The 15818-nt window shown below is 39.3% G+C and overlaps 1 protein-coding gene across 8 annotated transcripts in view; it reads right to left on the bottom strand.

Annotated features, from left to right (window-relative positions):
• Positions 1-211: 211 nt before the first annotated feature.
• gatad2ab (GATA zinc finger domain containing 2Ab) overlaps positions 212-15818 on the bottom strand; it is a 66042-nt gene continuing 50435 nt past the window's right edge. For 4 of the 8 annotated variants that reach the window (XM_039766672.1, XM_039766673.1, XM_039766675.1 and 1 more), the window contains exons 2-11: positions 11252-11540; positions 9333-9459; positions 9097-9228; positions 8911-9000; positions 8607-8738; positions 8280-8471; positions 7669-7951; positions 4236-4645; positions 3674-3878; positions 212-2591 (exon numbers count right to left, since the gene is read on the bottom strand). In XM_039766672.1, coding sequence (XP_039622606.1) covers positions 2455-2591; positions 3674-3878; positions 4236-4645; positions 7669-7951; positions 8280-8471; positions 8607-8738; positions 8911-9000; positions 9097-9228; positions 9333-9459; positions 11252-11532 — 1989 coding nt within the window. In that variant the 5' untranslated portion in view covers positions 11533-11540 and the 3' untranslated portion in view covers positions 212-2454. The remainder of the gene's footprint in view (positions 2592-3673; positions 3879-4235; positions 4646-7668; positions 7952-8279; positions 8472-8606; positions 8739-8910; positions 9001-9096; positions 9229-9332; positions 9460-11251; positions 11541-15818) is intronic. The other 4 variants (XM_039766681.1, XM_039766677.1, XM_039766678.1 and 1 more) reach the window with 4 other exon arrangements.

Raw genomic sequence — 15818 nt, forward strand, 5'->3', positions numbered from 1 at the left:
TTTGATGATGCGCTTTCGAAGAACAAAGCCACTCATGCACATTGATAGCAAATTTTGGTCAGGAAAAGGAACAAAAGAAAGGTGTCACTTGTACTCATTGATTCATTTATTTTCATTTAAATACTAAAACCCTCTGAACATTACAATATACAAATATGAATACAGCGTGCCCTTCAACTGAAGGTTTCCTAACAGGGCTTTAGTGGGAATGTTTTTTTTTTTTTTTGGTAATAGAATTAGGAAATATTTAGAGTCACAATAAATAACAGTGACAAAGGGAAAAAAAAAAACACAAAGAAATAATCTGCTTCAGTGCAACATTACCGTCACGGCTGTAGCTAAACCACTGTTTGAAAAAACTAAGCTGGGTAGGAAAAGGGTGTATGGGGTGTCAAATTCTGATAAATGCAAGTCTTCACTACACCACATACCATCTGACCACAATCAGATAGATCTGAGGTGGCTGAATCCAGAGTGTTTTCAAATTATTATTATTAGTCTACTGGGGGTAAAAAAAAAAAAAAGCTTCCAAGTAATAAAAACAAAAGTAATGCTTCACAGAACTTAAACACAGATGGGCACCTGCATTACTAAGATTACATTTTACAAGGATCTCACCTTTTCAACAACTAGTCTTTGGAGTTACACCTTTAAAGAGCGGTCCTTAAGGGCAAGATGCATGATGCCAGATGCTCTTTATTTACCATCCTAATGGAATTATTAACCCAACAAAGCACTCGAACCACCCCAACAGTCATTGAGACAGAGGTAGATTACCGTCTTACAGAAGCAGCAGATAAGTGATGTAACAGGAGGTAGAGGTATGAAAAATTCAGGGATACATGTATTATTATTAAAAAAAAAAGCTGATGGCATTTATTACCTTAGGGGAAAAGGTGGTGTCTATAAGAAAGGGATTTTGTCCCCAGCAGTACACAACAAATTTTATCCACTCCTGTGGGTTGAGGCAAAAAAGTTAATAGTGCAGAAGACAGGTAATCAAGTCTAATGGGAAAACGCACCAAGCAGAAAGAAATAAAAAAGTAGGGCATTATGTGTGTACAGTGTGAAACAAGCTGTACAATTTGCATAAATGTTTTATTTTTCACAAATCCTGTATTTCATACGAGCAGAGAATGTCCTCAACCTCAATACACTGGGAAAAGTTCACTCAAAAGGCAATTTCTTGCTATATGGAAGCTAAAAACGAAAAAAAAAATTATATATGTGTGTGTATAAATAATCTACTCTATTTCAAGGAAAGTTACCAAGATATGGATCATCACACAGAAAACAGAAGATCGGGGAAGGGAGGACAGAGTTAGTTTTATTATTGAAAACTGAACACTGAAAAGGCATTCAGTTTTCTGCCCAACTTACAACCAAAAGGCAACTGCCCATGACTACCTGCCAGTCTACAGAGAACAGTCACTGATCCAGCTTTGTGCTGGCAACATTGGCATAAACAATAATGATGAAATTAACGGCCAAATGAGTTAACGAGGAAGAAATGGAAAAACAGCAGAAAAGATTAATCTTTACACAAAAAGCCAAAGTCAATTATTGGCAGGGTGAAGTTTCACATAACGTAGTGCTGAGGCTTGGTGCAAGATCTCAACATTCAAGAAGGCCATACTAGGGGAAGTTGCAGAACTCCCCAGGACACACCAACAGGGGGATTCTGGGTGTGCTCAAGCATAAGTTATTCTGGAAAGTTAATGAAGGAGAAGGATAAACCCCCGCAGGAAACTCAGAAGGCACTCAATTAGTTCCAAGTCTCTGCTGGCAGCCCACCTTTGAAGTAGCAGCATTGTGCCCCCGAGTGGAAGAACCTACAATGAACCAAGAGGATGCTTGAAATAACAGCAGCACTTTTTTTTTACTGAATTTCAAATTCCCCAGGTGTGGGTGCCCATTCCTTGTCTCCGTCTCCTGAAAACCACTGTTTCTGCTGATTAAGATTAAGCACTGACTTGATTTTGAGGATGGGGGGAAAAATTTAGGAAGCATAAAAAGGTACAAATAGTCAAGTCCAGTCTCTCCCTCTGGAACTCAAAAACACATATGCCCACAATTCACCCGCCCAGCAACCCGCGTCCATCTGTTGCTCAAGTGTACACACATGTCCATGTTCAATAAAATTACACAACACATTTCCCTCTTCCTAGTTTAGTTAATGGGAGGCAATTCCTGCATTCAGCTGCAACAGTCAAGTCAGAAGAGATGGGGACAAACAGAGTATAGTCTCTTGCTCTGAAAGCAAATCAAGACAGCCCAACAGGAAAGGTGCATAAAATCAGCTTCCCACCACTGTATGAGGACAGTACTGCCATAATGAGTGCAGCTCAGTCCTCCTAAGCCCTTCAGAGCCATCTAGTAACTTGCTTCCAAGGTGGTGGCATCGGCAGCAGGGAGAAGGGAAATTCTCATTGTTGTTGTCTTTAAATAGAATCATTAAGATTTCCAAGTGTTTGCCGTTTGGCTGATGGAACGAGATGGAATCATGTCCAGGAGGTACTCGCGCTGACGGTCCATGGCTGATGAGGGCTTGTGCACTGATAGACTAGGGTTTACATATGCCATAGCGACACCTAGAAGCAGACAGGAAAAAAAATCAAATGTTAAAATGTTCCCTATGACATGATAGCAGTTAATTTACAATAATTACATGTAAAGGAGATAAACAAAAAGGTGATTACACCCATGGCAACAATTTGGAGAATAACATACAAACTAATTTTAGAAGAGTGGCATTACTGTGGTCTTTGTTCTATAACTCAGGTTTTAGGATAAAGGTTGCCCAGTGTATCTATGTTTCACTTACCTTCTTTACATTACCAGATGGGATACAGAGCTTGTTTCTAATAGCCTGAGGAATCAACTCACAAACATAATGTTTGACTGGGCCAAGAAGGTGATTTTAGAGAAATATACAGTAGGTAGGGTAAGGTAAAAATGGTGGCATCAAGGCCTAAGATAACATTTGAAACAATCTTCCACTAACTTAATAAAAGTGGATATAAAAAGGGGGAAAAAACAGATGTATCACTTAAAATATCAGAACGCACAATATAATAAAATGCTTCATATTATGTCTAAGTACAGAACCCACCACCATAAAAGTAGGAACTCACCCATGAGATTAATGTGTGCAGCACAGGACTTGCTTATTTTAAGCAATTTGACTGGCAGAGTAGAGTGAGAGGAAAAAGGTAGTAGAGAGTGGGCAAGGAGGTGCAGAACAGTGTGGCAGCATCTCTTCCACAGAGAAGAATTTTAAGCTTCAGACTGGCACCCCCTGCCCCCCTGAAATCAGTTCACAAAGCTAGTCCACAATTGTGTACCCATTCTAAAATTTCAAGTGAAGTGCAAGAGTTGTCAGCTTTTAAATGTCCTCAACTCTGGCACTTCTACATCACAAAACACAAAACCATTCATCCATTTATTTTAACAGCCCAAGTTCACGGGAAAGAAAATACACAACTTTACGTAAGTACACTTCAGTTACAGCAATCGTACAAGCACATGTAGGGGGACAAATAATCCAATATGCCAGGATACTGGCAATGAAACCACAAAGAAATCATTTACTGAAAGCCACTGAGTACACAAATGTGGGCCAGAAAGGAGGGGTGGGCAAGAGAGTCAAACTAAGGCGACGGGCAAGAACTACCTGTGTTGAGGGGGCTTTGCTTCTTCCAGGTGTTGACTGCAGTGCTGGTGTTGGCTTTGCTCCCGGGACGCACGGCATGCTTACCTGGCCTGGTCACAAGAGCAGCTGCTGCTGCTGCACTTTGGAGCTGTGAAGACTGTGAAAATGTATGTAGCACGCCGCGTGCGCCTGCTGATTGAAGGCCCCGGGGCAGTTGGTTAGGGCTCTACATTAAAAAGTAAGGGAAAGACAGGGGTTGTGGGAGGGGATTTAAAAAAAAGCATTAGAATTACAGTCAAACAGACAGTCATCCAATGAGTTCAGTTTCAGCCCTTGATTCCAATTTCCAGTGCACAAGTTTCTTAATAGTCTCAAGTCAACTTACTGTAACTGAAAATGTTTTTCATACCCTGCCGCTGTCAGTTTGGCACACAGCAGCAGTTTGAGCAGACAGGTCAGGTGCATGAAAAACACAGTCTCCTTTAGCATATTGTCATATGATGACTGGACAGCCACCCCAACTCTGAACCATCCCAATCCCACCCATCCAACAGCCCAATGATGCCGCCCATCTCTGGCCTACCTGTTTCATGGTGGAGTGATGCCGTCCAATTGGCCCCCCCCTGCTGTGAGGCAGGCCGGTGGTCCGTACCTGTTTGATCGCAGTGTGGTGCTGCACCTGCTGTGGCGAGACCAGCGTCTGCTGCTCAGAGGTCTTGGCAGAGGATGATGATGTGGGGATGGGGGAGGCCGATCGCAGTATCCGCTGCTCAATTTCCTGCTCCTGCTGCAGAGCCTTGACAAAGGCAGCCTTCAGTCGGTTTGTGTGCTCAGCTTTGAGAGCCTTCTTCTGGTTTGAGGTCATGCAGTGCTCACACATAATAGTGCCAGATTTCTCCTGTCTCCAACGGCATGTGAAATCAGTCTTGCACTGGGCACAGGTATAAGGGTCCTTAAGAGTCAGCACTCCAGCTGCTGTTACAGCCACCTTACCTGTATGGATACAAAATGCTAAATGAAGCATACAACACTGCTGCCATGTGCAAGACCTTGGCACACTCAACTATTATTTGCTCTAAGTTCTGTAGAACTGTATTCCTGGAACAATGTTTTTGTCACAAAAATGATGGGAAGTTGTTTTGGTATAAATATATAGTGGGTACAGAAAAGAATCACCCCTTCGAAATATTCCGATTTTTTTGCTTTACAGTCTTAAATGAAAAAACACACAAACCAATATTTTTTCCAGCTTTACTTACTCAATCTAGATCATCGAAGTGAAAGATATCCAAATATAGTTCAGAAGAATTAAAAAAAATAAAAAACAAATACTGAGAATAAAAGGATCACCCCCATCCTAAACAATATTTGTAAACTCAATCAGGTATAAGTAACCACCATTTCCATTGCATACTATGGTTATTGGCTTCTACCTGTGATCAATTGCAATCAGTATGATTAGTGAAGCATAAAAACAGCTGTTCATGGAGTATTCCCTTTCTTGGTAGTGCAACTGACTATGGGTGTCAAGCCACTTTCAAAAGATCTGAGGGGGCAGACATAAGGCAGGAGACAGATACAAAAAAAAAAAAAAAAAAAATCTCAAAGGCTTTATTAATCCCAAGGAGCACAGTAAAGTCCATAATAAAGAAGTGGCAAGTGTTTGGTACTACTAGGACCTCCCTGAATCTGACCGTCCCTCCAAACTGGAAGGAAGAGTAAGGAGAAAACTGGTAAGAGAGGCTACCAAGAGGCCAATGGCCACTTTGAAGGAGTTACAGGATTTTATGGCAAAGAGTGGTCATTATGTGTATGTGACAATAATTTCACAAGCGCTCCACAATTGTGGCTTGTTTGGGAGGGTCACAAGGTAAAAAAAAAAAGAAAGGCCACATTAAGGGTCTTTAGAGCTTTGCCAGAATGCATCCTGAGGATTCTGGTGCCAAGTGGAAAAAGGTCTTATGGTCAGATGAGACCAAAATTGAACTACTGGCCTCAATACCAAACGATACACCTGGTGGAAATCCAATGCAGCTCACCATCCACAACACATTATACGTACAGTAAAGCATGGAGGTGGCAGCATTCTGCTGTCGGGGTGTTTCTCTGCTGCAGGGCCTGGGCTCTTGTTAGGGTAGAAGGAAAAATGGATAGGGCAAAATACAGTCAAAAAGTCTTGAGGAAAACCTGCTAACCTCTGCCAGAAAGTTGAAGATGATCAGAATGTTCACCTCTCAACATGACAACAACCCAAAGCACACAACAAAATTGACCACACAGTGGCTGAAGGAGAAAAAAGTGAACGTCCTCGTGGCCCAGTCAGAACCTAGACCTAAATCCTATTGAAAATCTGTGGAAAGATTTGAAGACAGAAGTTCACCAACACTCACCATCCAATTTGACCGAATTTGAACATTTCTGTAAAGAAGAGTTGGCAAATATTGCACAATCTAGATGTGCAAAGTTGACAGAGAAGTATCCCAACAGCTCAAGGATGTCATTAAAGCAAAAGGTGGTTCAACAAAATATTGACATTGTGGGGTGGGTGATCCTTTATTAATCTCAGTATGTGTTGTTTTTGATACTTTAATAATTTTTCTGAATTGTACCTGTGATATCTTTCACTTGGATGTTATAGGTTGCATTAAGTAAGTAAAGCTCGGAAGAATTACTTTGTGTTTGTGTGTTTTCATTTAAGGCTGTAAAGCAAAAAAAAAAAAAAAAAGTGAATATTTTGAAATGGTTATTCTTTTCTATACCCACTGTATATGCAGATTTAAAAAACACACAAATGCACACACAAGATAGCATGGAAAAGTCAAGAAACTGAAGTTTGGGGAGAAGAAAAAAAAAAAACCCACCACAACTGTGACAACAACTACAACAATGTCATTTTATGAAAAAGGTGATGTGCAGTTACAATTCATTTGGTTAACTAAAATATTCAAAATGAGAAATTACATGTACAGTATTTTATAGCACTGGGAAAATTGGGACCAAATTTCTCATACCTACTTTGGCAATCTCAAATTGATGCACACATTACAAAGGTCAAGACAAGCTTTTTTTTTTTTTTTTTTTTAAAATGCTTCATCCCAGTTTTTACTAGTGCTTATTTCTGGTTATATCAAAATCCTAAAGTCCATCCATCCATTTTCCAACCCGCTGATCCTAATCCTAAAGTCATCATACTAAAAGTATTTTACATTGAAAAGAGGGAAAAAAAAATTACGAAATAAGTTTTATTAGATACATAACATCACGCATTCACTCCAGGAGGCTCTAGATCAGGGGTTCTCAATGTCGGTCCTGGGGATGTCCTGTCGCTGCAGGTTTTTGTTCCAACCAGCTTCTCTTTTTAATTGAACTCCTGGGCTAATTAAGTGAATTGATATTTCCCCAAGATCTGTGTTTATGGAACAATATATTAATTAGAAAACTAAGTCTGCTAATAACAAAAAAAAAAAAAAGAACGTACCAAGCAGTTATATATGAATAATGTATTTTATTTTCAACAGTATTTTCATCTTGATTTTTTTTTCTACTTTTCTAGCTGTTCTAATTGTCTAATTAATCCATTATTTACTAATTAGTGGGTCTGACTCTAAAGTAGCTGCAGCCTTTGATTATTCAGTGTTGTTTGCCTAGGTGTCTGCTCTGCTCGTTTTAAGGTGTCATTATTAAGATACAATGAAAGGGGAAAAACTGCACAGAGAAAGGGCAAAGTAAAATGAAATCAACAAAAGAGTTAAGCATTTAAATCTATAGCAAAAGCAGAAATATTTATAAATGTCTTATAAATGTAAAAATCATGCTGCTATGCTTTTCTGAATGTCGAAGAAAAAAAATACCAGCTAATTAAATGAGATCAGTGCTATCAGGTGTTGTCACTGATGAGGAATCTGGTTAGAACAAAAACCTGCAGCCACAGGGGGTCCCCAGGACCGACGTTGAGAACCCCTGATCTAGATAATGTACCAATCACTACCCAATTTTCAAAAATATGAGCAACATACCTTTTCCTTGCGTTTCTAGTAGGTTTTGCACCACCTCTTCCAGTCCCACCAGGTAAATAAATTCATTGTTAGCGGCACTGGGCAAGAAGTTAAGTTCCGGTGCTGGAGGTTTGGGTGGCGGAATTTCCAACAAGGTTTTCTCCAGCTGCTTGCGCAGTGCTAGCTTGGCAGCAGCCTGCCGGCTAGCAGGAGAATCATTGCTGTTTACCACCGAGGTCACGCTACTGCCCGTTACACTGCTTTGAGATGTTACAGAAGGGCTTTTCAGGTTGGTTGGAGAAGCCTTTATATATGGAGAAAGGAATACACAACACTGTCAGGGCTGCTACAGTTGAAGTGCTGAAAACAAAGCAGTACTTACATTCTGTACCAAGACCATTTAAACTTGGTGGTTCATAAAGGTTAAAATGGCAACCTTTACTATGAAGAACATATTTAGTAATTCCAGCTATTACTGAAGAAACCTTAATTCACACGATGTGAACTTAAAAGGAATCCTTTTCAAATGATGATTTAATGAGGTTGTGACACCTCAATCTGCCACTTCTACCAATAGCTATACAGTCCAATTTAAAAAATAAAGTGCTGCTGTCACGCTGTACCTTCCTTACCTGTGGAATGTTTACCAGCAGGCTGGTATTGGATACATTGGCAACTCTGATAAGCCCCTGCTGGATAATCCTCTGACCTTGCAGCTGCACATTAGGAACTGATGCCCGTGGTGCCAAAAGCAGTGGAGGAGGACCAGAGCCAGAAGGCTGCTGCCTCAAGCTGTGTATTTGCTGTGGAGACACAGAAATGGGCTGATATGACATGAACACAGGCAACATGAGATGCATAGGCACACAGACAGAGAGAAAGAGAAACACATACTAAGTCAGAGAGAAAACTAAAAGCAGCAAAAATTTTGGATCGCATGCAACATCTTCAGCACTCACCGGTGCTCCTCTGACCAAGGGTGGCATGACAATTTGTGTATTCTGCTGGGATCCCAGCTTAGAGGACACTGGCTGACCTCCTCTCACTAAGGGTGGTGGGATCACTGTACCTGAGCTGCGATTAGATGACACCTAAATTGGGATTGTGGGGTGGGAGTGTGATAAAAAAGGCAGAAGTGAAGCTCAGGTACTTGCAAAAAAATTTGATATATATTGTCAGAGGATGTAATGTAGCATTGTAAACAAGGGGACAAACTTGCTCAGATTGACAGGATTTACCAAAAAATAACATTTTTAGACTTACTGGTAATACACCTTTGCCAGGAGCAAGACTCTGAGTTCCCCTTACCAAAGGAGGTGGAGTTGCAACAGAGTTGCTTGATGATCCAGTGGTCTATAGGCAAGATACAGGGTGAAAGGTTAAACCTTATTTACAATAAACCCCAAAAGGCTGTTTTAAGAAAGTGTGTAATATTCTGCAAAGTTTCACCTTTTGCGTTGTCGTCTCTTTTTGGATCTGACTCTGCCGTAACTTCTTCAGTAAAACCAGCTTTGCTTCCTCTAACCGTAGTTCTTCTTTCAATTGTTTGATGATACGCTCTCTTTCTTCTGGGCTGCTTTTCTGAGAACAAAAATGTATACATATAAAATGAACCTCCTGTTTTAAAGGAGACACCCAAAAATATATAAACTGTAGAATCTGGAAAGTTGTTGAGCAAGTCTTACCATGAGTGCTTCAGTGTTGGTTTCTTTAGAAAACCTACTCAAACCATTCATCTTTGGACTGGAGGGCTCATTGTCAGACAGGACAATTACATCTGGCGAAGGTGCGCGACGATCTTTCTTGATTTCGCTAAAAAAAAAAAAGGGGGGGGAGACAGCATTTCTATTAGGGTCAATTCATACACAGGTTTAAGAAATAATTCTAGGCTCCAATCAGTTACCTATATGGCTACATGTGATTACCTACTAGCTGGAAGAGGTTAGCAGCTTAACTGAGAACCTTTGATTTAAAGAAATCTCAAGCACACAAGAAAATCTATGGTGAAGCATTACTATTCAAAGTCTTATAGACACAGTCACTTTGAACTGCTTCAAGATACTAGCCATTGCCCTACAGGAACACAAAGTTGTCAAAACTACAGGAGGGTAAAATTAGAAAAAAATCTGGCAGTTCTATAAAGAGGCCACAAGAGGGAGACACATACTTAAATATTGCTCAAATTGCTAGCCCAAAGGGTACTAAGAGTTTCTAATAGTTACAAAATACAGGAGGCAATTGTGACAAATAAAAAATGTAGTTCTGGTAAGGTTGGTGGAACCACCACACACCAAAACTCATACCAATAACCACAGTAGCTTAAAGCAGTCACTTGTCAATTCACAACAAGGAAAGTTGTCATGGCATACTCCACAAAATAAAAGGAACAAATTTTCTTAGACATGAAAACTTAATTCACAAAGAGCTGATTAGGAAACATAAAATTTTTAACTTAAAAAAAAAATATTTTTTAACAATGATGGTGCAAGTGAGGAAGGATCAACAAATATCAGCAAAACAATGAGGATGCTTCAGGTTTATACATTAAATTCCAAAATTAAAAGGGGAAAAGCATAATTGTTACTTTCAGCAATCGTATATGAACTGTCTCAAGTATACAAGACACAAACTGTGGGGTAGGATTTCTTTTGATGGTTTTAGGATTGCAGGTGTGGATATTTAACCCTGCACTTTGCTCACAAGTATCCACAGCCACTGTGCCCATGAAACACAGCAGAGGTAACTTACTTCCTGTATATTAATCACCCTACCAAAAGGGTCACATGACCCAAGCAGATCACTCTGTGGTCATGTGACACACCCCCCTTCACTGCTCCTTCCAATGTGGGAAACCATGGCAACAGCCAGCTGAAACCGGTTTGTGACACATAGCCTTCATTTTGTGAAAAGAGGTAGAACTCAGGTGCCGGAAGAAAATGGAGTTACTGGCTGTCTCCTAAAGTTGAATAGGGATTAGTTATTGTCACTGTGTGTGGTGGGGGCGGGGTGGGGTGGTCGGTGTCTTTTGGTTTAGAATGATGACTACTTAGCAGCGGTGAGGACTGAGGAGGAGGCATTTCCTGTTTGAAGCAGAGTCAACAGTCACTTTGTCACATGGGACGGGTATTTTTAAAAAAAAAAAAAAAAAAAACACATGCACCACACCCCACACACCAAACAGAAACCTACACACTGACATGTTTGCCGGGTCTGACCACCATCTTAAGTATGATGAAGTGTAGTGGCAACCTTCTCTTCATAATATGACACAATTAAATCCACAGCGCTTTACTGAGAACATTTAAAGTAATGCCAATGTAAAACAAAGTTAAATATTTATGTAATGAATTAAAACAAACAATTACAACAGGCAAAAACACATTTCCCCATAAATGGAATGAAATGGTTAAGAAAATGGACTAATAAACACATGTATAACTATCAACTCTGCGCACCAGAGGCTAACATGAAAGGAATCCTCGTTTGACTATGAATTAAGCCATTAACTGCCTTTGTGACATACATCATGATAGATTGTAGTAAATGGCACCACTTCAAATTAATTTCAGAATTCATTTTCAATGCTTTCTCCAAAAACTCTCACCTTTTTGCTGTACTCATATCCACAGGTTCATCGCCAGTCTGCACTTCGAGTTTGATGGTGGCTTTGACTTCCCCACCCTTGAAGATACCTGGCACCTTGGTAACAGCTGCAGTCCCCATTTCACTCTTAACTTTTCCATCAGGTGATGCGATCCCATCACTCTTCAGATGGTCCGTGCCCTTTTCCAGCCTCATCTTTTTCACATCCACCTCACTTGGGAGGGAGTCCCGCTCCAGAGCCCGTTTCTGACTGCGGGTCTGACGGCCGGCTTCCTCCGACATTACAGCACCTTTAGGGACAAACACATGTAAGTAAACATTCTGCAAAATGTTTTATACTCGCTATACAAGTATCCGATTCTGGATTTTTCAGAATAGCTCAATTATTCTGACACCTTAAAAGTAACTAAGTTATGAAATATTTTGGATTTAGGGTGCAGAAAGCATGTTCTCTCCAGGTTTTCCTTCCATAGATGTATTGGTTAAATTTAATTTTGAATTTAGTCCCTGCAAATTGACCCTGTATAACTGTTCACTGAGATGGATAAACAATTCATCCACCTCCCAAATCTCTTGGTTCCTGCCTTATGTCCAAAGCTCACGGAAGAAGCTTCAGCTCCCCAAAATCCTAACATGGGGTTAGGGATATGTGGGCTCTAATAATATTATAGTACACTTTATCACTCTCACTGAAGTTGGAAAATATATGCCACAGAATTTTAAAGGACTAAAAAACTGAGACTAGACATAACTGCCAGGGAAATAACTGAATGAGAGGCATTGCCTACAGAAATTTAGCATTGCAGAAGAATGCTTTCTTAATTTTGGCTGTGTGAATGAGACAGTGGTAAATGGAACATGCTGTGAGCAGTAACTAAATATGCAGAAAATTCTACAGAGAGATAGGTAATAAATGGCTGGCACAGGTATGAAAGCAAAGGCCAAGTTCGAGAAAGCAAGTGCTTATTTATACATTAAGGAAAAATAGTCTTTATGACTATAACTTTGAAAACTTTTCAAAAGCACTTCTCAACACTCCATTTAACACAGTTGCGTATTTCATTGTTTCATGAAGCAACTTCACACTTTAACATGCTTCACACACAGCAGTGCAACACATGCATGCTCATCTGTCATCTGATAAAGAAAGCTGACTCAAGGTCTTTCTCATCTCCCAATGACATCACTGGGAGTCCACATGACCCTTCCCAGGATTCACTGGGAGACAAAGCATTTTCCAGAAAACTGGTCTGAACCGGTTGACGGGTGAGAGGCGCTGAAGTAGGTTTAACCCTTTGTGAGTATGTCATGCTATGTGCCCTGCTTGCAAGGGAGAGGCAACTGGCATTCCAAAACACAAGTCTATCCAGAAAAAGGGGGAGGAAGAGGAATTTGTGACTGGCGCTAATGCAAACGAAGAAATGAAGGTTACAAAACAGAAAATGACACCCATATAAAACTGCTAACATTAGGAAGAAGCAAAATGAGACAAAAAGGGATAGTAGAGAAATATGAACAGAGAAAAGGGAGATCAAACAGGAGAGAGAAATGAGGGAGGATGAAGAGTAGTGACACAGAGCTAACACATGTAACCAGTTCTTTTTCCACCATTGTTGCCAGAAAAAAAATGAGCACAAAAGTGGCACTACCTTTAACTACTAATCCTCAAAATGTAGAATGTAAAAGTTCATCTGTCCACATCATTTAGATGATTGGTCCATTTTTACACACTGATTACAAACACCTTTAAGGAGAACTGTGTCAGAAAAGTCATACGTTTATATATATATATATATATATATATATATATATATATATATATATATATATATATATATATATATATATATATATATATATATATATATATATATATATATATATATATATATATATATATATATACATACATACATACATACATACATACATACACATATACACACACCCATCCACCCAACATATATGCATACATACACATATAGATATGCTTACACTTTTTGCCACATCATGAAAAAAATATCTGCAATGCTCCCAGCCTAAACAATCCCCCTACCTGTCGTTCATGGATGAGCCAACGAAGATCATACCTAAACATGTTCCAACTAAAGACACTGCTAAGGTGACGGAGGGCTACTCTCCTTTATTTAAAGTTACACTTTACCTTGTACGGACTAAAAAAAAATGCAAAAATGGCTACAGAGCGGAGGCAATCCAACATCATTTTAATTATTTAGAAGTGGATTAAAATAGTATTTGGACTATCCAAAAAAATCAGTTAACCTAAATATGATGTACATTATTTACAAAAATACTATGCCGAGCGTCCTGAGTTAGTCTTAGTGTTAGACTTGTATATACTAATCATTTTCCACCATATTACCCGTACTAAATCACACATGGAGGAGGTGGGACTCAAACAAGAAAACAAGCACAAACAGACAGAGCTCACTGTGTTCAGAAGTAGGCTGGGAAAGAGCACTGAAAGGTCAAGACAATGACCAATGATAATCGTGATCAAATTCTGAGTTGTAGGTAAGGAAAGTATAACAAAAAAGCTCCCTTCTGGCATTAAGGAATGTGATGCCTTATTTTGGTTGCTGTATCAAATGTTTAGTCAGCTTTCATTGACAGCAAATACAAAACTTTGCTAAAAACCTATAAGTGCTATAGTTACTTGTTCCCATTAAGTTCAAAACACTATTTTGTCCTTGACACACAAAAAATTGCTTTGAATGAAAATGAAACTTTCATGTTAGCTTTACATTCTCATGAGGATTTTTAATAAAAATTCAACTCACAAGTGCATATTATAGCTGTTACGTCTGCAAGAGAGCATTGGTACACTTAATTGACTTGCTTAAGGACACACAAAAAGTCTTCAGCAGGGAATGAACCAGTAGCAGCATTACAGTTTACAGATCAGCACTTTGTCCACTAGGTCACACAGCATATTGTACTAATTCATTTGACAGTCAGGTTCAAGCTTGTCCAACTTGAACTCTCATCCTAAAAACCTTAGACACTAATGCTAACATATTCATTACAAAGAAAGCAGTAGCGGTCTGTAAGACTATAAAGCAAAAATGTATTTTGTTCTATGGCTTTCTTTAAAGGTTAAACTTACTATCCACTATCTGTAAACATGTTGGGAAGTGTACCTTGATAAACTACATCAAAAATCAAAGAAGCTTTAACCTAAATTAATTTATTGTCAACAGTTCAGCAGCCTTTACATCTTCTATTGCAAAAATCTGAACGTTTCTCAAAAAATAATGTAACGCATAAAACCGCAGACACCCAGGCAACTATTCTCTTGCACCCATAGTAAAGAAGAAAGGTAATTCAAAGGACATTCACATCTAAATATTCAAAATGGCCACTCACACAGGACAGAGACATCACTCAAGCATACATATCATTGTGGGTCCAGGGACGTGGCACATACCACTGCTGGCCCTCTCAACTAGAAAAGGCCTTCCACTTCCTCAGTTTTATTGTGTGCGTGCTGCTGGGCATTAAAAAAAATCCCTTGTGATTATTTATAGCATCTGATGTAACACTAACTCTGTACAGACTTCACTGGGTGTGTGTGTGCTGAAATGTACAAGGTGGAGATTTATGATCTGCACATTAAAATCTCAAAAAAATATTTTCTTTTCTTTAAATGGTAACATATTTAAAGTTGCTTCATTCATGTGGATAAGGGAGCGAACAAGCCTGCAGAGATAAATACAACTTCCAGTAGCAAAAGGAAAAAAGATTATTTATATAATTGACTAACTCAGTACTGCAATTCCAGGTAATCAAGCATGTATTCAATTGATAAAGGATTAGGGTGAGAGCATAATAAATATTTCTTCAGTTTTTGTCAATGGTTTCATGAACTCAGCTTAACAATATACAATTTAAATAGTAATCATTACTTAATTTAAGGTAAAAAAAATTGCCTTAATCATTGTTATCAGAGTCTAATGCAGTGCTTAATCACAAATGAAGCTTGCTACAACTCTGGCACCAACATGTGCAGGCAAAGGAAGTGGAAGAATTTCCCTTTAACCTACTCTAGTTACCCATTCAACTGATGATTAGTGACAGCATTGCATTAAAAAAAAAAAAAAAAAAGGATTTAATATAAAAATTTTGTAAACTGTTCAAAAACATGCTCAGATTTCCTCATATTTAAAATATGATGCTACACAACCGTTTAAGCATATTTTAACTGAGATGAAGCATTGCCACTGCTGTAAACATGAAGCTATGTGAGGCATGAAAGAAACTGAAGCGGAGAAATAAGCCTTCTCTGCCTCTGCTTGGCCTTGTCCTGCACACCTCTGAGCTCACTAAAACACACACTTAATTCCCGTGGGGTGGGGTGTGTGTGAGTGTGTAAGGGGGGAGTCGGGCTGTGTGTTGGGGGTGGGTGTATGTGTGTGTGGGTAATTGGGGCAACGCCTACCAGCCAAGCAAGGTGAATGACATGAAAGCTGCTTAAGAAAATAAACACCCTACCCCACCCTCCCTCACTCCTTGCTCTGTGGTAGGCGGGGTCTATTGAAGTCAGACAC

This window comes from Polypterus senegalus, chromosome 10 (genome assembly GCF_016835505.1).
Source record: "Polypterus senegalus isolate Bchr_013 chromosome 10, ASM1683550v1, whole genome shotgun sequence".
NCBI lineage: Eukaryota > Metazoa > Chordata > Cladistia > Polypteriformes > Polypteridae > Polypterus > Polypterus senegalus.